The sequence below is a fragment of the Molossus molossus genome, unplaced genomic scaffold (genome assembly GCF_014108415.1).
Source record: "Molossus molossus isolate mMolMol1 unplaced genomic scaffold, mMolMol1.p scaffold_m16_p_7, whole genome shotgun sequence".
NCBI lineage: Eukaryota > Metazoa > Chordata > Mammalia > Chiroptera > Molossidae > Molossus > Molossus molossus.
Window position 1 is genome coordinate 8,536,349 of NW_023425401.1, and position 25,977 is coordinate 8,562,325.

A 25,977-nucleotide genomic window follows, 5' to 3' on the forward strand; every position below is an offset into this window, starting at 1 on the left:
CAAAGTGAGCTTTACAGTTTTTACGTCAGCATGGACGTATGGATCTAAGTATTTATTCCCACCTCCTTCCGAACAAGGACCACACGGAGCTGACGGGCACACGTACTACATGATCCGCAGCGCAGAAGGACAGACAGGTCCGATGAAGCAGGGATAAGCACCTTGCTCGAAAGTGCATGCCGTTAGAGGCAAGCTGCAAATTAATTTCTAGCTTCCTCGCAGCTCGAGCAAAGAGGGTGACTTTCGATTAGTCAAGATATAATTATGCCTTTATAATTTTTTTTGTAGGGTCAGGCAATAAAAATCCAGAACCGCATTCAGTGAAATCCGGAGGCTTCTGGTCTGTCCCTTTTCGCTCCGGCAGAAGGGCCCCTCCCCTGGCTCTCCGACTCCATCCTGTCTCAGTGTGCCGAGGGGAAGTTACCGTCACTAGTACCGCCAGGGTTTATTCCCACGTCACCTTTGCTGTCAGCCCTGTTTGGAGTACCAGTGGTTCTCAGCCAGGGGTGGTTTTGTTCCCTAGGGAACATTTGCTAACATCTGGGGGACACTGTTGATCGTCACAACCTTGGGGACAAGAGGGTTACTGCACCTAGTTGCTAGAGACCAGAGATGCTGCTAAACATCCTACAATGCATAGGCCAGGCCCACAACAAAGAATGATCTGGCCAAGCTGTCAGCAAAACTGAGGCTGAAAACCCTGCAGTAACTAAGGGGTATGTATGGGTGGGATTTTGTTTGAATAACATGGAAATCAGTCATTTTTCTGGTTTTAGGAAACACTAGCCTTAGTTTTCACTTCGGCCTCTGTGAATCCGCTCTAGAAACCCACACTGTGTATCAGAGAAGCTTTCAGAATGGACAGAGGAGGAAAAAACAAGCCCAAAGGTTTGGTCTAGACCCTGATTATAATGACAAGTGAATTTCAAAATAGGAGTCTTTCTGGCCACAGCTAAAGGACATCAGAACAAATCGACCTGGATGTGTTATGAAGAGCTGGGCATTGTTCTGGCCGGTTTGGCTCAGCAGTTAGAGCGTCGGCCTGCGGTCCGGAGAGACCCGGGTTCGGTTCCCGCTAAGGGCACGTACTTCGGTTGCAGTTTGTCCCCGGCCCTGGTTGGTCGTGCGGGTGGCAGCCACTCGATGTGTCCCTTCACGTCGATGTTTCTCTCTCTCTCTCTCTCCCTTCCTCTCTTTCCCTCCCACTCTATCTGTATAAAAAATGGAAAAAAAAAAAGAGCGGGGCATTGTTTTAAAAAATCGGAAGTCATTCCATCTCTTAACTCCATCTGAACAAATAAACTTCGCCCAACAGAATGTGTTTTACAGCCCTGATGGAAGGACTGCTGGACAGTAAGAGAGTGGACAGATGGAAAGAGCACCGAAGGAAGCCGAGACATTGCCATCTGATGATGTCATGCAGAGCTGGACCGAGAACCACATGCCGGGCCCCTCCCGCCCCGCCCTGCCGGCCGCAGGTGCGTGAAGTTCATAGTCTCCTGGGCGCCCTCCAGCTGGGTGGCTTTCTCTCTCGCCAATTGCCTCTCAGTGACGGAGGTCATCCTCCTATTTCTCATCCCCCCCCGGAAAGGCTAACCCATCATGGACAAACCAGTAATGAAATGCAGCTTTGCTCTCTACTCTCTCAGTAATCACCATCTTGAGTCTCGCAAGGTGAAGTCAGGTAAGACAAGGTTCGGGCTGGTTCTGCACAAGACTGGCCATGTGTTTCTGTTCAGCAGTGTGACGGGTCCGTGCAACCTGTCTGCACTCGCGCAAACGAAAGTTCACCAGGAAAATCCGGGGGCTCCTTGGAAGTCTGCTTCTGCGTCAGCTAGGAGGGATTTTCTAGGGAAATGCAAATAACTCCATGGACATGGATGTGGAGGAAAGCATGCATTTAGACTCAACACTGCTCACCCAGAAAGGACTTGAGCTGGAGGCAGGTTCCAAACCATCTGTAAACAGAGTTTCCTCAGAGGGCCTGGGAGGATGATTAAGTGTAATAGTTTATACATGTGTTTCAAAAGTAACTGATGTGTTAATCACAGCTGATTCCTTCTGCATTAATTCCTGGGCTCCACTAAGTCATATTTCATGGGCCTCCTTTGAGTTATTTTATACACTGCGCTATTTTTAAAGAGATGTTCTTTGATAAAATCTATAATTTCATTTTCATTGATTCAATCAGTACTTTTTTATCCAGTGTATAATGTGTAATTATTATTTATTATTATTTTTTTTAATCCTCACCCGAGGACACTTTTCCATTTTTTGTTTAGGTAGAGTGGGAGGGAGAGAGAGGAACACAGAGAGAGAGAGAAACATCGACGTGAAAGGAACACATCGAGTGGCTGCCACCCGCACAACCGACCAGGGCCGGGGACAAACTGCAACCGAGGTACGCGCCCTTAGCGGGAACCGATCCCGGGTCTCTCAGGACCGCAGGCCGATGCTCTAACCGCTGAGCCAAACCGGCCAGGGCAAATGTGTAATTATTAAATAGCTCTCCATTCCAAACTTTGAGACGTATATGTATATATATAGAATATAATATGCTATGATATATAACAACGTATATTTCACATACATATATGTAAAAATCTCTGTATCTATTGTCTGAGATATTTTAGGCGAGTAGAATAAGTACACCTGTTCCTGCGTGAAAACTGTTTTCACATCCACAGAGCCTCAGCCTGGCTGGCTCATAAAACACCGTCTAATAGACTTCATGGCTTGGTCCGTTCTGCTTTGCATACTCGGAAACTAATTTGACGGTGACCTTACTAATTCTCTTCTTTCAATGGAACACTTCAGAAAGCTCTCTCGACCTTGCATGGATTTGAGGAAGACGTTCGATTTGCCAGTAGATCCTGGCGGCTGTCTACGCGAGGGCAGGACATCAGATGTGTTGCTGTGCCTGGTCTGTGGCGGCAGCCTCAGGCGCTCTTAGAATAGATCCTGCTAGAACTCAGGGGAAAACACCAGGATAGCCAAACCTTTGCCAGACCAGAGACGCCTCTCGTTTTATCTCAGCCAACAGTGACATTGGATGTGCACAGGTGAGACGGTGAGCAGGTGGGAGTGGCCTTATGATGACAGAAGGAAAACCCCGCCTAGATTAGGTATAATGTTTGGTTTAATGGATACCATTATCCGAGCCATTAGGACTGGAAATGCAGTTGGCGATTAAAATGCACACTGAGTTATCGGGTCCAACTAAACACCTCATCGCACCATTTACCTCCTAAATTTCTCATAGCAACACATTCCAGTTGTGCTTCAGTGAGATTATCACTAACACAGTGACCGCAGGGAAGGGGGTGGTGCCACCCTACACCAACAGCAATGCGTGGAAACTTACCCCACAAGCGTTCTTGTTGCACTGTGAAATCAAAAGCAATGTTACTAGCACATTCTCGAAGGAATAAACTTACTTTCTGTGCAAATAGGACAGCATCCTTTCCTGTTGAGAATTTTACCCTGGTTAAGAGAAAAACAAAGAAGAGTTTAGTGTTAAGAAACAGAGTCTGCTGCTGAGGACAAAACTCTTTTTTTAAACCTAACACCAGATAAACCAATGAGATCGGTCCACATTGTACTTGAACTCAGTGCCCAGGTGATGATGATGGTGAACATGAAGTTTCGAGTATCAGGTTCGCAGGCCAGGCCAAGCCATTCAGAAAGCTTTCCTGTTTTATCCGCCGAGAGCCGGAATCTCTAAAGGACTCGTTGGTGGCCAAATTCAACCCTCCTCTGATCTCCAAATCTATCCCTCTTTGGTCCAAGAGCACGCACATAAAAATAGGACTTGTCTGTCAACCTATCAATTCATATGAGGCCTTTAATCTATTCTGCTTCTTGGAGGGGACCAAACAGTAAACCCTGACCCAAGCGTGGGTCCGCAGAAACGGACGATATCTGTGTCACAGACCAAATCCAGTCAGAGTTCTTCTTTCAGAAACTTACGCAGTCAAAGCCAATGAGGCTGAGAGCTGTGAAATTTTCCATCACGTTTCTGGAAATACAGTGCAATCTCCTTAAATGCATTTCTTTCCTTTTTTATAGCGCATGACATGTGAAGGCGGGCCCATATCAGAAAGTGGCACTGTCTGACCTCTGACTCAATGGGACCGGAGAGAGAAGAAATGTGGAAAAGATGAACATTTTCTGAGCACTTTGCTATGTAGCAAACCTCCTTTCAGATATTTTCCTCAAGTTACCCAACATCAGGTTAGTTATAAGGACTTACTAAGTTAATACTTAAAATATTTACGGCTCAATTAATACTATATATTATTATGATAATATATTAAGGTGTCCAAGAACCTTTTGAGCCGAGTAGTTACATTTTTATGGGTGAAGAAATTGATGTCATGCAACGCCACGGTGGTAGAACCCAAAATCAAACCTAATTTTGTGTAACCCTAGAAGCCATGCCCTTCCCACTCCAGATCCCAGCCTCTTTCATCCTCTGTCGCAAGGAGAACTTAACATCCACTGGGTATCTGCTGCGCACCAGACAGAACGCTGTGCGTTCTTCACGCCGGGTCTCATGTGCGCTCCACAGTGACCCTGTAAAGGTAGGTGTCCCTAGGCCTGCACATAGGAAACTAGGAAACAGAGGCCACAGAGACAGGGCCCAAGGCCTGTGTCAAAGCCACACGGTTCCTATAAAGTCCATTCACTCATTCACTATTGGTCAGTTGCATCAAGAATGGAAGTGAAATAAGCCAATCAGAGAAAGACAAGTATCACATGATCTCACTTACGTGTGGTATATCCAATGAACAAAATAGGCTGACAAACAAAATAGGTCCAGAGACAGGGAAGCAGGGAACAGACTGATGCACCGCAGAGGGAAGGGGGGAGGGGTTGGGAAGAGATAAACTGAAGAGCTTATATGCACATATGCATAGCCCATGGACACAGATAACAGGGTAGTGAAGGCAGGGATGAGGGTGGGGGCAGGGAGGGGTCAATGGGGAGAAAAGGGGGCACATCTGTAATACTTTCATCCATAAAGTTAATTTTTTTTTAAATCAGAAAAAAAAAAAAGAAAGAATAGATTTAGGAACTCGGAAAAAAAATCATACTGACTCAAAAAATGCTGGTTAATAACTGCAGAACCAGAACCATGTCTGATTCATTTATCCATCAGTTACACCAGCGATCTTCAACCTTTTTCATGTCACGGCACACACAAACGAATCACTAAAATTCTGCAGCACACCAAAAAATTGTACATATTTTTGGCCAATTTGACAAAAAAATTGGTATGATTTTGATTTGTCATTTTTTTATTTGACAATTTAAGGACATGGAGGTCAGTGCCCCGACTAAACAGTCAGGTGCTGCATGTGCAAAGAGTTATTGCGGCACCTGTTGAAAATGCTGAGCTAGACCTGAATGGGACACGAAGGCTGTGGCGACTTTGAATGAGACTTAAAACTCAGTCCCCCTCAGTCATCTGACGGTTGGGGTGTCACGGCCTGTGCTCACTGCCTAGAGTTCTCATCTCCATTTCCACTCGGCGCCCAGGCCTCCGAGGGCTTCTTGGACTGAAGGCAGTTGAGGACCAAACCGAATGTGTTTGGCTCAGGCTGACGGCATGATGGCCCCAGGGGGATGGAGTGAGGTGCTCTATGCACATGGAACAGAGCTCCCAAAACAGGTGACGATGTGACCTTCTACATCTGCACCTTGGCCGACCCTGCCATCGACGTCAGCAAATGAACGTGGGGCTGGAAAGTTTTTAAATTAGGTGGGGAATAGATCAAGCACAAGCTAGGAGGTCAGAACTCCCAGGTTACGCATAACTAGCCGGGGAACTCGAGACTCGCTGTGACCTCGTCCGGAAGAAGGGTGCAGCGATAACACCCACGTCGGAGGGGTGGTCTCAGCATAAACGGGGTTAGTCCTGCGACTGCAGAGACGGTCTCAGTGCACGTCAGCGATGATGAGATGACAGTGCCCCAACAGCCCTGTTGCTCCTGGAACCCTCAGTCCTTCTCACGAAAGGCGCTGCCTCTGGAAGTGGCCAGGGAGGGTGGACAAGGAATCCGATCATAAAACCCTTCTCTAACAAGGCGCACAGACTTCTGGCAAAGATACGTAGCTCCCAGGAAGGACCGAGCAGGAAATGCGTGATGACGCTTTGAATTTTATGTATCTCCCCAGGCAGTGCTGGGGAGGGGAAGTAAGTAAGTAAGTATTTAACAGGGTTTCCTGCTAGAACTCAGCTTTCTCCAAAGTGCTTGCACTGGCCAGGGGGAGGGACAGTGTGAGCTGGAGGCCGGCGGGGAAAGACCGTCCCAGGCAGAAGCCAGCAAGGACAAGCCTGACAAGGCAAGAAGGAGGTGAGCTGGGCGAAGGCCTGGGTTTGGAGCCACGGATGCCCCTGGCACCAACGTGGTCCGCAGAGAAGGAACGCGGAGGAGACGCTGCTGCTGACATAGAGAACACTGACCTCCCCACAGCAAGAGGACAATGAAAACCACCAACCCCGCCGCAACCGCAGGCCCCTCGGGACGCCGGACTCTCCACCGGGCCCGCTGAGCGCGTTACTTGAGCCACCAGGCTGGCACAGCGCCCTGTTTTTGTCTCGGGGAGTAAGGAAGCCCATTATTACTACCATGTGCTGCGAGAGGTCATTAGCAGCCAGGGTTCCCCCAGGACTGGTGGAAAAGACGTGATCTGATTTCCCGATGAATATGTATGAGCAGGCCGTGAGCAAGCCTATGGATGTGTCTCCTTTCCGCCGCCCTCTTTCATGGGAGGTTTTCGGTTTTATGTCTGAGGCTCTATAAAGCAGGACTAATTAGGGTTTTGTTTTTTTCTCCCCCTTTATTCGGTTGTGCAACAGCGACAGCTGTGGTTCCTCGTGCCTCGGTCGGCCGCTGAGCAGAAACAGCGCCTTTTGTCTGCAGCAATAACAGATGTGAATGAAATGAACGATTGTCGATAATGGAGAAGGGAGGACATGTCCTGAATCTATGGATGGGTTTTTTTTTTCATTCCCTGGAAGGTATTGAATAGGTTTGACATTTCCCCCAAACGCGGGGCACTCGGAGGGGTTTCACGTTGCCGAGATGAATTCAGTGCACTCGTGTTTGAGAAGATAATGAGCGCTTTCTTCTGCGCGGGAACCGGGGCTTCTGAAAAGAGATATTTCCACAAGGACGCGATTCCCATTCGGGGCCATAATGGAGAACAGGGTTCGAGAGGGAACACTTCAGAGAGGGGCCGGGGGTGCTGCTCGGCAGGAGAAACCCTGGGGAAATGTACTGTGAAACAGCCACATGTGGGTTTGAGAACTGATCTGAGAAGACAGAGAGAGGAGGGAAATGCAAAGGATGCTGCTGACGTTCAACAGAAAACCCAGCCAAAGACGAGGGAGCAGACCGCCCGGGAGCCGGAGACGTTAAAACAAAGACCTGGGCGAAGCTACTAAGAAACTGGGGAGCGGAGAGAAGAGCGAGGTGGGAGCTGTCCTCACAAAGGCTGGGTCTGGACAGAAACTGCAGAAGAGCGAGCTGCGCAAGGGCATGTGGCTCTCTGGGGACTTGGAAGTTGGAGGGGATCTGGATTCGGTGACCACGGGACCATGCCACACACAGGATGCCCAGGTGAAGGCCAGGCGGTCGGCAGCGCACACGCACCTGTGGGCAGCTGCTGATGGGGGCGCACTGCTTCTTGCGACACTCCGTCTTGCCCTTCGCACAGGCGCAGATGGTGCAGTTCACGGAGGACCACATCTCTCCATCCTGGGGAGGGAGCACAGGACCTGCCATCAGCGGGGGCTGAGGGCGCTCGTCCAGCAGGCTGGCATGCCTGAGTCCCGGACAGCAGATGGATACCATCACCAGACTACGTTACTCTGAGTTACCTGCCTGTACCTAAGCAATTTAATGTAAGATCAGGTTTGAGGGGTGTGTGTGTGTGTGTGTGTGTGTGTGTGTGTGTGATGTTCCCCTCCAGGACAGAAAAAGAATTTGAGGGGGACTAACTAGGTCCTATTTGCATCTTGCTCCTCCTGCGTTGGGAGACAAACAGGAGTTTTCATGCATAATGTAATCACAAAGGTCTCATGTCTCCCATGTGATAAGACAGAAATGTCCGAGCTGCGCCCAGGCACTGACTGTTAACTGGCATGTCCACAGGTGGTCAGTTTATTCCCAGATGTGACATGGTTCTGGGACACACTGGGCACAAGCATGCCAAGAACAGAAGCTCATTCAAAGGACTCCCCTTGCCCAGGCCGACACCTGACCAGCAAGCCATCTGAAAACGTGGGGCCCAGACAGCAAACCCCGAGAGCCACTCAAACATGTCCCTGCCCGTCAGATGCGTTCCTCCTAAAAAGCTGGGAAGCACTTTGGGACACATTTTCTCACCCAGAAAGGGTGTTTGAAGAATCTCTTTGGCTCACTGGATTTATAATCTGAAATCGCCAAATGGCCAGCCAGAAGAAGCCCGTCCCTAGCTCTGGAGAGCAGGCAGGGATGGGCATCCTTGCTTTGGGGAAAGGAGATTATAAGCAATAGAGCTGAGCCTGAAAACAAACTAGGATTCCTTTCTGGGCTTGTGGCTCTCAGCGGCCAATTTTGTTCAAAACAGACGAGATACCAGCTCAGGTCTGTGGTGTTAACTGCTCCTCTTCCTCTTCCTTCTCATGTTTGACAGCTTCTTAAGGACTGTCGACTCTCTAGTGCCTTTTACTTCTCAGGAGAAGAAGACTTCCCTCGATCTGTCTTAAGGGCATGGACTGGCCCGGATTCTCCGAGTCCGTTTCTGGGACTCAGTGCTTCAAGGACGCCCTCTGTCCGTGACTCAGGCCTCGGGCACCCAGAGGAACCGCGTGTAAAGGGGCCTGGCAAGCACTCTGCGCACACTGCCATCCGAGGGCGAGTCTGCCGTGCCCGGTGCTCTGGCAGAGTGTGGCTTCCTGTGGAGGGGACGCAGGCTCTGGAAGCCTGGTGTATATGCCACACACGCGAGCCTTCCCCTGGGCATGACACACCATGTCTTCTCATCGAGTCCGTACGAGCCAAGACTCTGACTGCGATCTAGAGCCCATCAGGAAGCCTGGCTACATGCGGCGTGCCCGAGGGCCTTCCCTACTGACTAGGTCCTGAGGGTCTCAGTTATCACGGGGCTGATGCAAGGGCCTCCAGGTGCAGAGAGCCTCTCTCCGCCCCTGGGAAACAGACACGATGCGAAGCACTTTGGACAAAGTCTGCAACCTTCATCCTGGTGTTTAAATGGCCGCTGTACAGCCCTGGCCGGTGTGGCTCAGTTGGTTGGAGCATTGTCTCGCACACCGAAAGGTTGTGGGTTCGATTCCAAGTCAGGGCACATACCTAGGACGTGGGATCGATCCCCAGTCAGGGCATGGATGGGAGGCAACTGATTGATGTTTTTCTCTCACATCGATGTTTCTCTCTCGTTCTCTAAAATCAGTAAGCGGGTGAGGATTAAAAAATTAAATAAATGAAATAAATGGTCACTGCACAGCTTCCTGCTCGGGCCGTCAGAAAACGATGCAACCACAGCTGTGGCGGGAGCAGATGGCCCCGGGCAGCCCTCACCTTTGCGCAGCCGCCGTGCTGGCCACGCACCCCGTGGACACCCTCCCTGAACATCTTCCGAACAAGAACATCTCTCTCTGGAGAGCAGCGCTGTAAAAACGTCCTGAAAGTATCAAGCTACAGAACCTATAGAACCCTCAGGATCGTGGTGAGGGACACTGAGCCGCTCTGACTGCCATGTTCCCGGGCATTCAAGCACCCATAACTGCACCATCAGGGCCGTCTCAGCTCAACCCCAATCACAGGCTCACCCCATCTGGAAAAGCCAATAATGTTTTACAAGTTTAAAGTATTTCATACAGCCTGGCTGGTGTGGCTCAGTGGTTGAGCATCGACCCCTGCACCAAGAGGGCTTAGTTCGATTCCTGGTCAGGGCACATGCTCAGGTTGTGGGCCTGATCCCTGGGGGGGGGGGGGGGCGGAGGGAGAGCGTGCAGGAGGCGGCCAATCAATGTTCTCTCTCATCGGTGTTTCTATCTCTCTCTGCCTCTCCCTTCCTCTCTAAAAATCAATATAAAAAATAAAATTTAACAACAAAAAAATATATATACAGTAAAAATAAAGCATTTTTCAAAAGAAAAATTTTACAAAGAAAGACATTTTCAAACAGTTGCTTCTCTGTTCCTATGTGCACTTCATTCTACATATATAAGCATATATAATATTACAATATAAATAAGTGTCTGTATAGATTAGCACATACACACACACCCACAAAATATGGAAGTCTCCAATCTGCCTTTGGTGTGGCACTTTTTACAGTTCAGTGTGTACAGGAATCCCCACGGGCTTGGCTCACGACATACCCGAAAAACCTTGTTGCCAAACTTGCACACTTTGATGTCTTCCGGGGGCATGTGCAGGAGGCATCCCTCACAGCAGGCCTCCTGGCCCCTGTCACAGTCTCCAGGGCGTGAGCACTTCTTCTTACACACCACTGTAGAGTCCTGGGGGCCCAAGGCAAACCGGAAGTTAACATGAGCCCACCCCCACCACCATCTCCCTGGCCCGGCCTAACAACCCACCACTGACTGCTTTCAAACGCGCTCCGAAGATTCCGTATTTTAATTTACTGCAACCGATCTTTCATCTACTTCAAAATGTTATTTGTTGGTTACCTATCTGGACTATGTACAGTGTGACCTATGCCCCCTACCTTCTAAGAGTTTATCATTGAATGCCCAAGAGACTAAAGATTCTGCTTCAGCCAGTGTGTGGCCAGAAGGCCCAGCTCATGATGGGCCGACGAGTGTTCTGGCCTTTTCCTTTTTCCTTGTTTCACACTGGTCTCTGGGTCTCCTCCTGGGCTTCTCCACCTTCAGCATAAAACCTCTGATCAAAGAGCAAGATTGAGAGTCAATGTTCCCCCTCAAAATGAGATTCCTTAGTGTGTTCTAGGTCCACCAAGAAATGGAAAGAACAATTCCAAAAGCGGACCTGGTTCTGCAGCTCTTCCATGAACCATGTGACCTAATCAGGCCACTTGACCTCTGAGGGTGACAAGCTTAAATTTGTGACTTGAAGGGGTAGGACTTGCCTTCCACAGAAGTAGTATTCCCTGCGCAAAGTCGCCGAGGGAACTGTGTCTACTGATTCGTTCAACGACACACTGAGGACAATCTCGGAGCAGCTTAAGAAAAGTAAACTCTCCTAGTTCCCCAGCCAACAAGACACAACTGCACCTGCAGTAGGTCAACCGCCAGAACGAAAGAGCAAAACATTTATGAAATGTAGTGGAAGACACGATGGAGAAGAGATGTGTCCTAGGGTAGGTCAGCAAACCCCTCAAAGCACTGAGTTAGCGTGAGGACAATGGCAGAGAAATGAGACTGAACCTCTCTCCAGGAACACACCCTATTGATGAGCTTTGAGCAAGGACTTATTCCCAAGCATTATGTACAGTTAGTTTGTATAAATCAACTTATGTGACTCCTGTAGATTCTGTGCTAATTATATGACTATGGTACCATCTACCATAGTCTCACTGATTAATCATCTAAGGTTAATATGACACTCAGATGATCCTCCAAACAATGTCATTTGTTAGCCTTTACATTGAAACTTCTCCCCATGTCATGTGGTGGACAGGATTTTGAGGTGACCAATCCAGGGTAGAACGCCAGTTCACGTGTGAGGTGTGCTAACTGTGCACGTCCATCTCTCTGAGCCTCCAGCTCCTCACCTTCGAAATGCAACTAATAATACCTGCTTCTCAGGTTTCATGTGCAATTGAATGAAATATTTAAAGCATTTGCAACAGACCCTGGCTCATAGAAATTATTATCAGTCAACTCATAAGTTGGGGAAAAAAGAACACTTTGTCAAATTGCGTGTTTTCATTTGTACTCACTAGCTTTCAAATAATGCATACATCACAGATTCCCCAATTTTCATACAATACACACCTGCAATATCCGCTAGACCGTGTGCCTGGCACTGGGTTCATCAAAAGGATACAGAGATGACTGGATGAGCTTCTGTCTTCAGTGAGCTCAGAGAGTGAAAGGAGAGAGAACCACGAGCACAAATAGATGACCCTATCATGTGGTGAACAGAAGCAGGCCAGGTGCAGAGGTAGCAGAGAAGAAGAAAGAATTCCCTATTGAGGCGGGTCGAGAAAGCCTCCCTGGAGGAGGTGACATCTGAGACAGGCTGCTGTGGATGAAGAGGAGTTTGCTACTCAAATGTAAAGACGATGAGGACACTGCAGGTAGAGAAATCATCCAACCTGAAGGCACAGAGACCTGAAGCCAGGCTGTGTTCAGAGATCGACCAAACAGTTCCCAGCACCGCCAGTGGGGATGCTGGAGAAGGACGCCCCGAGCAGAGAGAACAGTGCTGACCACTCTAGGTGACTGGAGCTCGCTTTCCCAAGCATCTGCTTGCCCAAGATGACTGTGAACTCATCCTCTAATAAACAACCCCCTGAAGGACCAGTATTAATTACACTGCTTTTGAGTCCTGGGACTAATCCCCATTCATGGGATGCTTGGCTTTCCTGCAATCAAGAGAACTGGGAATGATATGGGTTTTAGCAGAAGCTCAGTATCCCCAAGAGGAAGCTATAACCTGTGAACCCCCTGGAAAGGAGAGGTCCTGAGAATGGAGGCCAGGGCCAAGCAAAAGAGTGCGGCCGTATGTTAAGCGTAGGATAGTGCAAACCCCAAAGAGAGGAGGGGGCCTCGGGAAAGCTTGCTCGGGCTCAGCAAAGGCTCGGTGCTGAGTGCGGGGAACACACGGGTCAGCCTCACTCAGCCAGTGCCTGCCCCTTCACAGCGCACGCCTCCTGTAATCAGGACCTCCCGAACTCGTCACAGCCGCTGACCCACAGCCAGCACGGACAGCCTCCTCTCCTTCCCTTGGCTAAGAAACTCAAAACAACCACCGTCAGCACCGAAACGTGTTACTCGGCACTCATGTCACACAGATGTTTGGGCCCACTCACTAAGGAAAGATCCTAAGGTCCTCCCTAGAAATGATGCTCTTCTTGGTCCCGAAAATAAATCGCCACCTAAGCACAGTCCAGAGATGTGTGCTGCGTTTCCCTTTAACACTGGGCAGTGGTGGAATTCTTTCTCTACCAGTCATGAGACTTCTGGTTGCCTTTTGAGAAAAGTGAGCCATGCCTAAAGTAACAAATGATGCGGTGAACAAAATATAAAGACTCTCTTCCCAAACTACAGGTGTCTCTTGGGACGCGCTGGAGGTCCATGCCGTCCTTGACTCTCGGACGCGATGAAAGCCGTTTCCGTTGCCAGGTGAGTCAGAGGACGGACCGTGGACAACTAGATCCAGCAAACGCTGCCCCGTGTATCCGTCTGACAGCCTCTCAGAGTCGAGTTCTCACCACCAGGAGCTAACTGCTTGTTCCCAGGAAGATGACAACGAGCTGTAATTTGGGTCCTCTGGACTTCCTTGCAACTTTAAGTGTGATTTCACTCTAAAAGGGCATTAGTAACACCTCCCCCTGGTAAGTGGCACATTGTATTTGGCTACAATGCTGACACGAAAGCCCCAGACGCTATTGTAGTTGGACAGAGCCCGTAGACCACCGTACCCTGCAGGTGCACGCAGTGCAGTTATCGTAGAGAAAGGTAGATCCGTGGTCGTACACATCACTGCGGAAGAGGCAGCTTCCAAACGGGAGGTCAAACACTTTCCTCTGACCTGGAGGGAAGCAAAGGCGAGTGTCAGTAAGACAGAAGCCAAGGACGTCCCACTCTGTCATCAGCGGTTACAGCACAGGGCAGTTCAACATTCTCACAAGACCAGGTCCATCTGATGCATCAAAATAGAGCCTGGGGGCAGACGCCCCCAGGGGAGCCCCAGGAGTCATTAGTTCAGAGAGTTTTTGTTACAAGGAGTTTGCACCCTGTAAGTTCACCAAATCTTTCGTTTATATCCAGCTAGTGAGCCAAGGGGACGAAGACTTAGATCTGTCCTCATGGGGCACAGAGTCTACTGGGAAAACAAATACATAAAACGTGATTTCAGCGCAAATATATGGTAAATCCTGGAAAGAAGCTAATCTGGGAAGCAAAGGGACAGGAAGGACAGAGAAAACTTCTCAAAAGATGTGATGCCTGAGCTACATCTTAAAGATCGAGTAAGTTTATCCAGAAAGTGAATATTGGAAGGAATGCTACAGGCGGAATCAAGATATCCTATACGGAAGAAGAATGAGCAAAGAGAACTAATGGCATTTCAGTTGAAGAGAGTCCATTGGCACCAAGGGGAAGCCGACTCAAAGAGCACACAGGGAGAATCCAGCTACACCAGCCATGCGTCCACCTTTCACAGGTGTCATGTCTCTTTAGAATTAGCTTGGTTCACATTTCTCCTATCATCAATCTACATAGGCGTCATGCGTTTTGTAAAGTGGACTTACATCATATTTGGCAATAGTTAAGCTTCCTTCTCTACCAATCAAAATACATGTTCTAAGGAGGCCTTTCCCTTCTTGGAATAAATAGCCCCTTCTTGTTACTTTCACTACAATTACAGTACTCGATATTGTGCATGGATGGATGGATGGATGGATGGATGGATGGATGGATGGATAAATGGATGGATGGATACATGCATCAGTAGATTGTTGAACAAAAACACCCTTCAACAAGTTCATCCCTCTTCTGAATAAATCTAACCAATGGCTTCAATTATCCTCACTAAAATTTAAATTTTACCTAAAAAGATCTTAGCCCAGAGCCTGGCACTCATTAAACACCCCCCAAAATGTCAGATGGTATGTACTGTCATCATTACCGGTGGTATAATTCAAATATGATCCTGGGCCATGTCACTCTGAAAGGGGAATTGGGTGCTCTGTGTACACAAAACTCTGACCAGGCTTTTCAGTGAAAAGAAGAAAAGAGATAATGTTGTAATGTAAACGATAGTGGTCTGGTCTGCCCAGTGTGGCTCAGTGGACTGAGCATCGTCCCATGGACTGAGAGGTCCCAGTTTGATTCCTGGTAAGGAAACATGCCCAGGTTGTAGGCTTGATCCTCAGTAGGAGATGTGCAGGAGGCGGCCCATCAATGTTTCTATTCTCTCTTCCTTCCTCTCTCTCTAAAAAAATCAATAAAAACATATTTTTTTAAAAAGGCAGAGGTATGTCAGGTGAATGAATCTTGGTGAAGGATGATTGAATAGCAACTTGGGTCCAACCAATCAAAAGTCTATTCAGGCTCAGATTTCAGCATCTAGATAATATTCCAGTGTTTTATTTTTTTCCCTTTCTGTCTTTTTTTGTGTGTGTGTTTGGGTATGTTTCTTTTAACCCCAAAGAAGATAAAAACCTTATCTTAATCCCAAAGTCATCATGGCCCAAAATAAGACAAAACATTAAAAAAGTAATTCAGAGACTCCAGGTGCAGCCTGATTTGAGCCATTTTCACATTATTCCACTGGGGTTTGACCCAACCGGGAAAAAAAAAGGTTTCATTTGGGAGAATTATGATTTTCAAGTTTCCTAAGACTTTCTGTTCCTTTTGTAGTCTGTTTATGACCACAAATGGACACAAAAATCCACATTCAATGCAGCAGCCATTGCTCAGATGAGAACCTTCTCAGCTGACTCAGCGTATCCACGGTACTAGCTTCAAAGCACTAATCCGTCCTGGGGAGGGCAGGTCCCTGGCGCCACCTCCTCTGTGAAGGCTTTCCTGCTGCAGGAGCTGCTCCCGCCACGCCCCCCGCCTGATGATTTCAACCGCAGTGAACTGGCTAACTCTCTTCTCGGGACACAGGCACCCTCTGACAATCCAAGAAGCATGTTCATTAGTGGAAATATCTTTAGTCAGGCATATCTAAACAAGTCTCCTTTGGTCTTATAATTATGTCATATTTACTTTAAAAGTGTGTGTGTGTGTGTGTGTGTGTGGCAAGAAGGCCAACATTGTTAGATGGAGAGTTGGCAGTAGCAGCCCAATGCCAATGAGTGGAGAAATCTGCCTTAGTCAACAGGATACCTCCACTTGCCAATGTTTTTGTAGAAAGATAGACTTCGGGGTAAAGCTGTGATAAGCTGGGAGTGAGAATAATAAATCAACAGGCTGTGTTGAAATGGGGAAAAGCAAACTAGGAAAGAAAGGAGAGAGGATTCAAGAGAAGGGTGTGGACAGCCGCTGAAGACCGGAGTCCAAATAAAATGGACAAACTAAAATGTTCCTAAAGGCAAAAATGGCTAAGACCTTGTAAAAAAAAAAAAAAAAAAAAAAGACGCTTAATGGTTCGCTTTCTGTTCTCCCTGCCGCTCCTGTGTTCACTCTCGTGGACTGCAAACTCCAGGAAAGCCTGCCACACGAGCCTTGACTCAACAGCCCTCTAGGGTGTGACGAGACTGGATGGGAGTATCTCTAAAAGGACAACATACAGGAGGAAGAGGAGCAGGAGGGGACAGGCAAGGAAGGGAACGAAGAGAAACAGTGACAGCAGAAACACAAAGCCAGCGGTGACTTGGGAAAATCCGAACGCCCTCAAGGATCCCTGGAGATTCCACTGGGGCTGCTGGAGGCTCTGTTGTATTCATATGATGGGCCAAGCTACTTTTATTTGAATCTTAAAGAATCTGACCTCGACTAACTCCAGAGGCTAAGGACCATACGGAGGAAGCTGACATATGGATTATAAACAGAAGCCAACGACCCTCACGCTCTAGAGACTCGCCATCATGGACGCTCCCCTCTCAGCTGGCGATGTGCCTGCTGTCCTCCCTGTCATGGGCGCAGGTGGGCCGGCGCAGGTGGGTCACAGCAGGTGCAAGCATGGACTTCGAAATCACAGAGACTCATGTTTAGGTAACAGCCCATCGCTCCCTAGCTGTGCCACCTTCCAGAAATTGTCCTCCCTCTCAGGACAATAAAACTAATAATTGCACCTATATTCCATACTGGAATTATATAATATATTGAGTACCTCTATATCACACTTCTTAAGATGGTTTTTTACTGAATATATTGGTGTGACCCTGGTTAACAAAACTATACAGGTTTCAGGTGCACAAGCTTTTTAGGATTGGGAATAAGCACATAAAATGTTTCACGTGGTGCTTAGTCCATAGTAAATATGCAAAGAGAAAGAGCTAATACTCTCCTTTTTTTGGCTATTGTCCACTGTTCCCTTCCAAACCTTATTTCAGGCATGTTACACTTTGGACTCTAAAAGTGACTCTCGTCTATATTTCTGTGTGTTTACTTTCCATGACTTTAAAGTCTGTTCCAACTGGTCATCATATTCCCAACAAAAGGCAGTATCTTCCTTACTGTTCTCCCACAAGAGGGTATTGTCCCCGGCTATCTGGTATACCAGGCTTACAGACACGAGGCCTCAGAAAAGAAAAAGCTTATGCCCTCCTTACGCTCATTTAATTACAAGTAGTTGCCATGAAAACAGGACCACTGAGGACCCCGAGACAACAATGTGGGTGAACACCCTCAAGCAGAAATTATCGAGAATATATTACATTGTTCTCTGACCTTGAAACTGTCACTCACCCAAACATTTGGGGCAGCACTGTCCCGGGGGAATGTGGCTGAGGTGCTGAGGACAGGAGAGAATGGGACAGACTTCTCGCACGCACTGTGTCCTGCCTCCCTGAAGAAAAAGAGATAAAAACGCACGTTTAGCAAAGTGAGCGAATGCAGACCGGATGATGGAGGCATCTGGACCAAGCCCGGGCCTTCCCTGGCATTAAGTCCCCGGGGCGATGGCTGAGATCCGTGTAACGTCTCCCAAGCCTCCTTTTCTCTTCCCTGTAACCCACGCGACTGTACCTGCAAAGAGACTACCCTTACGAGACACGATGACAGCATCGCCTCTCACACAGGCCACCGCCGCTCCCTCTGTCCTGAAGACGAGCCAACCACCTCAGTGTGCCTGAGACTTGAGGCTTTCGGGACTGAAATGGGGAAAGTGTTGGGCAAACCAGGACAAGCTGCCTCCCTTTGCAACCCCCAGCAAGCCAAGGAGCCTGGGGGTTTTCCTGAGACGTTCCCTCCTCTCTCAGACCCCATTTCCCTGTGGGTCCCCTACACATCTTCCTCCAGGAAGGTTCCCCTTTCTGCCACAGCGTAGAGGTGGTGCTGGGATGGCTCAGTGAGGTTGGCATGAGGGGAGGCGGCCCATCCGCTCCAGAAGGGCGCACTGGAAGCCCATGTTTGGGGGACGATTGCACTGAATATACCAAGCTGGCCTCATGTCTCCCTCGGCTAAGGAGAAGGCAGGTGTACGGCGGCTGATACTGGGAAGATAGGCCGTGTGCCCCGGGAGAAGTCCAAAGCCTTCAGATATTGTCCCTGCCCCTCATTCTCAACCCTCCAGCCCCCCAAACCCGACCCCCATTCCTTCCTCCTGAAAATATGCTAACGCGACCCCCTCCTCCAGGCAGCACAGAGACGCCTGGTTTTCAAACCTGAGCAGCTTGTTAATGAATCTTTAAAATCTGGGACAAGGGAAGGAAAAAAATAAAAACACCTGCTTTCCAGCTGATTTACATCCAACAACTTTGCGAGGCTCATGTGAAAACCACCCTGTGCGAAATGAATTGCTATCAAATTTGTGAACAATTTCAACGAGTTGGCTTCTCGGGAGTTGAGGAAGAAACCAAATTAAGAGACCCTCAGGTATCCGTGGTCTCAGGCTGATCATTTATATCTCACGAAGCTTCCAGAAAGGAGAAACTGGCCTCAAAGAGCCTGGTGCTGGCAAGGGAAAGGTTCCCTTGGTGTTTCCTCCCAGCAACCCACGGCCTTCTGCACGGACACTGACCCGGGTGTACCTGTCCCAGGGGCCCACGACCTTCTGCACGGGCATTGACCCGGGTGTACCTGTCTCAGGGGCCCACGGCCTTCTGCACGGGCACTGGCCCGGGTGTACCTGTCCCCGCGGCCCACGGCCTTCTGCACGGGCACTGACCCGGGTGTACCTGTCCCCGCGGCCCACGGCCTTCTGCACGGGCACTGACCCGGGTGTACCTGTCCCCGCGGCCCACGGCCTTCTGCACGGGCCCTGACCCGGCTGTACCTGTCCCAGAGCACCGCCGGCTCCCGTTGTTTCTGCCTTCTCTTCCTGCTCTCGCCATTCTTATTATTATAGTTTATTTTTTGGTGGGGATGGATGAAAAGGGCAGGGCACATTATGTCTTTTTAAATATTTATGATTTTTAAACCACTTTACTGTTGGATCCTTTCCTAAACCAATAAAGAACATGTGAAAACACCACAAAGAGCTCTTCTGTTGTTTTTACATTATTTTCAGATCAGCAAGAATCACTAAAAAGTTCCTACGAATCCCTGGCTGTTCCCTGTGAGGCTCCTGCCTCGACTCCGCATAACCCTCAAGTCCAGAGACGCAGCATCGGAGCAGAGGGGACTCGGAGGCCTGCCCGTTCACACACACGCCACAGACGTCAAATCGAGAGGTGGACACAGGCTGCCCTTGGCTTTTCACTTCAAAGAACTCCATCTGCAAAGACTCCCCCAAATCCTGAAGCCTCAGGCTTCTCCTAGGTGCACAGAGAACATACTCTCTTCATCGACAGCCTCTGTTCTCGCTGGATCAGCATCTATTTTTCAGGCATGTGTTAAAATTAAAAAAAAAAAAAAATTAATGTTGCAAATTGCATAAGAGTGAGCTTGTCCAACACTTTGGAGAGCTGGCAAAGGATGATGTAGACGGCAGTAATTTTCCTTACAATAAGGTCAGGGAGCGCATTTTGCATACATAATACAACTGCAGTGTGTGTCTCCCCAGAGCCCGTTAAAGTAACTTGAACTCCAATCTGGGTTTGCTGGTTTGGTCAAGTTTTATTTTGTTTGGGTTGCAATGTGGTGACACAGCCCCAGACCCCAGGCTGCTTTCCAGTCAATGCCTCCAAAGAAAGCCCCAGGCCCTTCTGGCTCACTGCCTGCTTCTCTGATTTCAGCTCCACAGGGACTCTGGTTAAACTATAAACTGTGGCTATGCTGTAAACGAAAACAGTTAAAATAGCAGAAGTAAACATTTCTGGTTCTAAAAATGTCCTAATTCCTACTGTACCTGCACAAACTTGGGCTCTATCAGATGATCACAACTGCGTTCTCATCGGCTTCCCGGCCTCAACTCTCCTCCAAAAATTCATTCTGGAAGGTTCCCTATGGCCAAGACCCCTTTCTAGCATCCATCCATCATTTCATTATTGGATCAAGTAGGAAAGACCTATCACAGGCTGGGGCTGCAACAATGAATGTGACACACAGAAACCTCTCTCTATGGGGCTTGCACTGTCACTGAGCATGCCCCCATGCTAAGGCAGAGGAGGATCTAACGCTGCGTTGAGGGTCAAGTTCAACCCACTCAGGCTAAAAGTCACTCGCTAACATCTGTTTCTTTATTCTCCCAACACGGTAGCACTACATTTCCCAGACTCTCTTGCAGTTAGGTGTGGCCATCTGACTCAGTTCTGACCAATGGGAGGTGAGTGAACATAATATGCCACATGTGTAGGGGTCACCATAAAAGTCTTCCATGGAACCAGAGGGAGAGGGGGTTGAGGGGAGGTAGAAGAGGGTAAAGGGGGGATAAATGGTGATGGAAGGAGGCGTGATTTGGGGTGGTGAACACACGATACAATACACAGATGATGTGTTATAGAATTGTATCCCTGAAACCTATATTATTTTATTTACCAATGTCACCCCAATACGTGCAATAAAAAATAAAAATAAATTTAGAAAACAATCTTTCATGCACAATGCTCCATTCTCTTTTTCTCTCTCTACTGGATGGATAACTAGCTGAATGGAGGGGACATCAAGAACTTTGCAAAACATGAAAAAGGTCTGGTTTCCTGAGTCATCATATGAAAATCTACCCACTAAATACCTACTGTTAAATGAGCAAGGAAAAAAATTGCTGTATTACAATACATGAGTTAAGATACATGAGTTCTTTATTACCAGTTAGTCTACTTTATCCAAAGACCCATAATCTTCTTCCAAATCCTCTTCCCTCCCAACTCTAACCTAAAGAGAGGGTCCAGTGTACGTCATTTCTTCCTTCATTGCCCCAAGCACATCTTCCAACATCCATCTCTTCTTATACTACCTCTTTCCCTCTCCTCTCCATCACTGACCCCTATGGACAGCCTGCTTCACTCGAGGACTAGCCAGACTCTTCTCCTCTGGGAAGCCTTCTGGATCTGTTCACGTCCCAGTAACCCATCTCTCTTTTTTCCTCGTCTGCTCTCCTCTATAGTTGACACATACATACGTTTGACCCTGCCAGACGACCCAGGTTTTGCCTTGAAACTAGACTTTGGTTGGGGCAGGAATCAGTCCTTTGAGCCCCAGTATCCCTCAGGAGGGTGACGGGCTCAAGGAACATTTCAGTAAAGATTTGTTGCACACGAGACAGAGCCACCACCCTGATGAGCTCTAGAATCCAGGGCAGCTCTTCAGACGTCTTGAACTACAGGCTGCTGCTGAGGAGGCATAGAAGGATGCTGTCTGCCTCCACTGACCTTGTATGCCCTTGAGTCTTGCACATTTTAGTTAGGTAATAATCAAATGTGTGTTGTTGCTGAGACCTCAAACACCAACACTCAACCTCAACTTGTAAACCTGGTCGGAATCCTAGGATCCCATGTATTTTGTTGAATGTTCGAGAATTTCTAAATATTAAAATACATAGGGACTAATGACTACAGCTGGCCTTTGAACAACACAGCGGTTAGCGGTGCCAACCTCCCACGAAGTTGAACATCTTCATCTGACTGTCATGTTCTCGTCTGGTGAGAAAAGCAAAGCATGCCAGGAACTTCCATAGGACTGATGAGTTATGATATTCACCGTTTGTCTCTTTTTTTCCCCTTTGGAAAAGCCAGTTTGTTCTTGAGAGGTGGTCATTTGTTCTAATTGCACATCTGAATGCTTCTCTAAAAGTAGCTGTTTTTAAGAGAAAAGACTTGAAACTTGTCCAGGCTTCTCTTCTGCCCCTGATTTTCATTTTAGCTGATTCAGTAAAGAGCACAATGCTGTGTGTCAAAGTTTACCCCAGAGTAGCGCTTGTTGCCTAACAAAATTCTATCTTCCTGAAGGCAGTGATGAGTGTGGGATGATGAAACCACAGCCATGTGCATGCGGGATGTCCCACCCCTGAGGACAAGACGTGGGGCTGGAACCCGGCCTGCGGCATGTGACAGGACACTCCTCCCTAGACCGGGATGCGGAGCCGGCTCCCCAGCCGGAGGCAGGAAGCCGAGAGTACATTTCTAACCAGTTCCAACCAGCCAGCTACACATGAGCACGCTCTAGAGCCATTGTTTTGTCCAATGTTCAGTTCTTTTAAGAGAATTGAGTTCTCGATGGCTCCAGAGGAAGGAGGGGACGAGGGGCCAGAGGTGCTGGAGGGGCTGGTGTCGGAGAGAAAGACACCTGGAGGCCCCCGGGAGTCTTACGTCGGAACAGACAGTGGTACAAAGCTGGTCCGCGAGCAGAACACCGCCTCTGCTTTACAAATCGGGTCAAAGACGTCACACGTGACCGAACCCACGCCCTGAGCCCTGCTTCTCTTTGACCTGGATATTGCTTGTGATAACTCTTCAGAGCCTGACAGTTACTTCCGGGGAAAAGGTCTTGGTACTTGGCTTTCCCTGCTCTTGGCCAGTGCAGGACAGGAAGTCAAGCAGAGGAGGGGCAGCAAGCGAGCTGTCCAGCTAACAGAACAGAAGCAGCGTGGACAAGGGGAGAGAGGACACCCCAGATTGTAATGGGCAATGAGCACACTTAGAGAGAAGGGTATAAATAGACACACACACACACTATTGGCATAGAGGCATATACCACTGTGGTATAATAGTTTATGTGTGTGTTTGGGAGACTTACCCACTAGACTACGATTTCTCAACTTTGGCAGTACTGACGTTTCGGTGAGACAGATGTGCGTTCCAGAGGCTGTGCCGTGCTTTGCAGGATGTTCAGCCGAGGCCCCGGCCTCCATCCACCAGATGCCAATAACAACCTTCATCTCCTGGCTGTAACAAACAGCAGTGTCTCCGGACCCTGCCAAATGTCCCTGGGGGAACATCCCCTGCCCTAGACCACAGTTCCCTCGACCAGTCCAAGAACCTGCTTTTTTATTTTTTTTATCCTCACCCGAGGATATTTTTCCATTTTTTATACAGATAGAGTGGGAGGGAGAGAGAGGAAGGGAGAGAGAGAGAGAAACATCGACGTGAAGGGACACATCGAGTGGCTGCCACCCGCACGACCAACCAGGGCCGGGGACAAACTGCAACCGAGGTACGTGCCCTTAGTGGGAACCGAACCCGGGTCTCTCCGGACCGCAGGCCGACGCTCTAACCGCTGAGCCAAACCGGCCAGGGCAGAACCTGCTTTTTTAATAACATGCCCCACAGCTACTACCTGAGGTACTGGCCTTTGCAAAATGCAAAATAAAACTCAACATGGATTTTACAGGGGGTCAAGGATATGTCAGAAAAACTTGACCAGGATGACCTATTTTGTCCCATAAAAGTGTGAACAAACAATACCTGTGGGAAGTACCCACCGGGCTGACCAAGACAAAAACCCTTTCGTCCTTTACTACTTATCCAGAGAACCATGACCTGATTGATGCTCTGTCTTGGGAGTCAAGCCTGAAACAAATCCCTTTTCTTTTCCCATCAGTTAATGTTTCTAATCCAGTTGTGCTGTTGTTAACGTCACCGTTTGGGTGTCCTATTGCTGCAGCAGCGAACTGCCACCCAGACTCAGCGGCTGGAAACCACACACATTTCTCTTCTCGTTCTGGAGGTCAGAAGTCTGACATCAATCACTGGCCTCAAATCAAAGTGTCTGCAGGGCTGCCACATTCCTGCTGGAGGCTCTGGGGAAGAATCCATTTCCTGGCCCTTCCAGCTCCAGGGGCCGCCTGCATTCCTTGGCTTATGGCCTCCTCCCCGTCGTCCAAGCCGTCAGTGTAGCATCTTCAAATTTCTCTCTGCTCTGACTCCGGCCCTCTGCCCTGTCATCACATTCCCTGCGATGTGGCCCTCCTGCCTCCCTTCTAGAAGGACTCTTTTTTTTTAAATCCTCACCTGAGGATATTTTTCCATTTATTTATCTTCAGATAGAGCGCCCATGTGAGAGAGAGAGAGAAACATCGATGTGAGAGAGACACATCAATTGGTTGCCTCCCGCCTGACCCCAACCAGGGCCGGGGTCCAGACTACAACTGAGGCGCGTGCCCTTGCCTGCAATCAAACCCACGCCTCTTTGGTCCGTGGGCCGATGCATGCTCCAACCGCCGCGCCAAACCGGCCAGGGCTCTAAGGCCTCTCAGGAGAGCCCTCGGGTATTCCAGGGCCACCCACCCTCTCAAAAGCCTTCACTTAGCCACGTCTGCAAAGTCCCTTTTGCCATATAAAGTAACAGTCACAGGTCTTGGGGACATGGACGGCTTAGGGGCCAACATCTTAGATAATTCTGCTTAGCACAATTGTCATTCAAGACGTGACATTTCAATTCGCGTGTAGTCCCAGATGTCACACACCAGGCCTAATGTCGCTACAATGCTCATATAACCTGCCCCCCCCTCCCTCACGGAAATTCGTCACACCTCTTAGAAGGTGACATTCAAAGCAGAGCAGCTGAGTTTCTCATCATAGTCTCTCCTTGTCAGACGCAAAATCACAGGTGCTGATGGCCATCTTTAGGAGCAGTTTTTGGGTGTTAAGCAAGTAGGAAGCCCTCCCTGTTTGCCAGCAGGCTTCGAAGGGCACAGTGCCAGCCCTGCTGATGAGCAGTAACCCCCCTGAATTGAAGTTCCCACTGAGCTGTACCACGTGGCCAGGTACCCTCTGGCCCGTGCCAACAAGTCCTATAGGGACTTCAGTGTGTTCTGATGGCCACACAGATGCCTCCCCACGAGTCTAACTATGCTAACCCTATGCAAGGACACTTGCAGAAGACCGCGGGCAAAGGCCTGTGCTGGCCTCAACAGGTGTCTGCCTGGCGCCGCAGTGAGACCCTCCCCGCCGACGGCCCAGCCCCGGGCCAGCCTCCGGCGGCTCCTGAGTGAGCGGGCGGCCTGGCTAAGGACACTTCAAGTGCACCGAGGTCGAGCCAAAGGCCATAGTTTGGGTGAAATAAATATTAGATTCGTAGGTTAATAGGTGATATGCATGTCTTCAGTGTTGTGTTTGTTAAACCTCATATTTAAAGGTGAAAAGGGTCCCCTTTGAGTTCTTGTTCTTCGCTCTTCCTTGTCACTTAGCTGATGGCAGGTTTTTGTGCCATTCACAAAATGTGTTCTTAATGTTTTTGCTTAAAAAAAAAAATGAAACACTTTTACTCTTTTCTAAACCCAGCTTCCCACACAGGCTAAGACACAGATCACTGATAAGACTGTGAAACCTTCTGCGGCCAAGTCCAGCTGCTTCTGTGTTTCCACAACTATTTCCTCCTTTCTCTGTCTATCTGAGAAGCGGAAGAGAAGACCACCCTACAATACGAGCTCAGACGAGATCTCTGAACTAACGCCCCGGGAACGGCAGGGCGAGGACAGCCCAGGGGATCCGAATGGATTTCCCAGCCCTGGTTTGTTTGGGGTCTGCAAGGAAGTGCTGAGGGACGGCTGGCACGCAAGCTGCCTGCAGGAACTTGACACCTCTCTCCGAGGCTCCCTGAGCAGCGAGGTCAGCTGGCTGAGGACCCTGAGAACCTGGCCCAGCCATGCCAGGGAGCATGGGTGTCCTCCCCTGAAACAATCGATAAATAAATACATCTACAAGAGAACACCCTCCTAATAGGTCCCATTCCCAGAGACCACCCTGGTAGGACGTTTCTCAACTGCCACCCGAAAGAAAGAGCTCAAGAAAACAAGCCCTTTTCCTTCTCTTGCCATT

At 48.8% G+C, this 25,977-nt stretch overlaps 1 protein-coding gene across 1 annotated transcript in view; it reads right to left on the reverse strand.

Annotated features, from left to right (window-relative positions):
- Positions 1 to 25,977, reverse strand: part of BMPER (BMP binding endothelial regulator) — a 227,661-nt gene that overhangs the window by 88,741 nt on the left and 112,943 nt on the right. The window contains exons 7-11 of the mRNA XM_036247202.1: positions 17,588 to 17,687; positions 13,648 to 13,757; positions 10,397 to 10,537; positions 7,662 to 7,766; positions 3,438 to 3,483 (exon numbers count right to left, since the gene is read on the reverse strand). Coding sequence (XP_036103095.1) covers positions 3,438 to 3,483; positions 7,662 to 7,766; positions 10,397 to 10,537; positions 13,648 to 13,757; positions 17,588 to 17,687 — 502 coding nt within the window. The remainder of the gene's footprint in view (positions 1 to 3,437; positions 3,484 to 7,661; positions 7,767 to 10,396; positions 10,538 to 13,647; positions 13,758 to 17,587; positions 17,688 to 25,977) is intronic.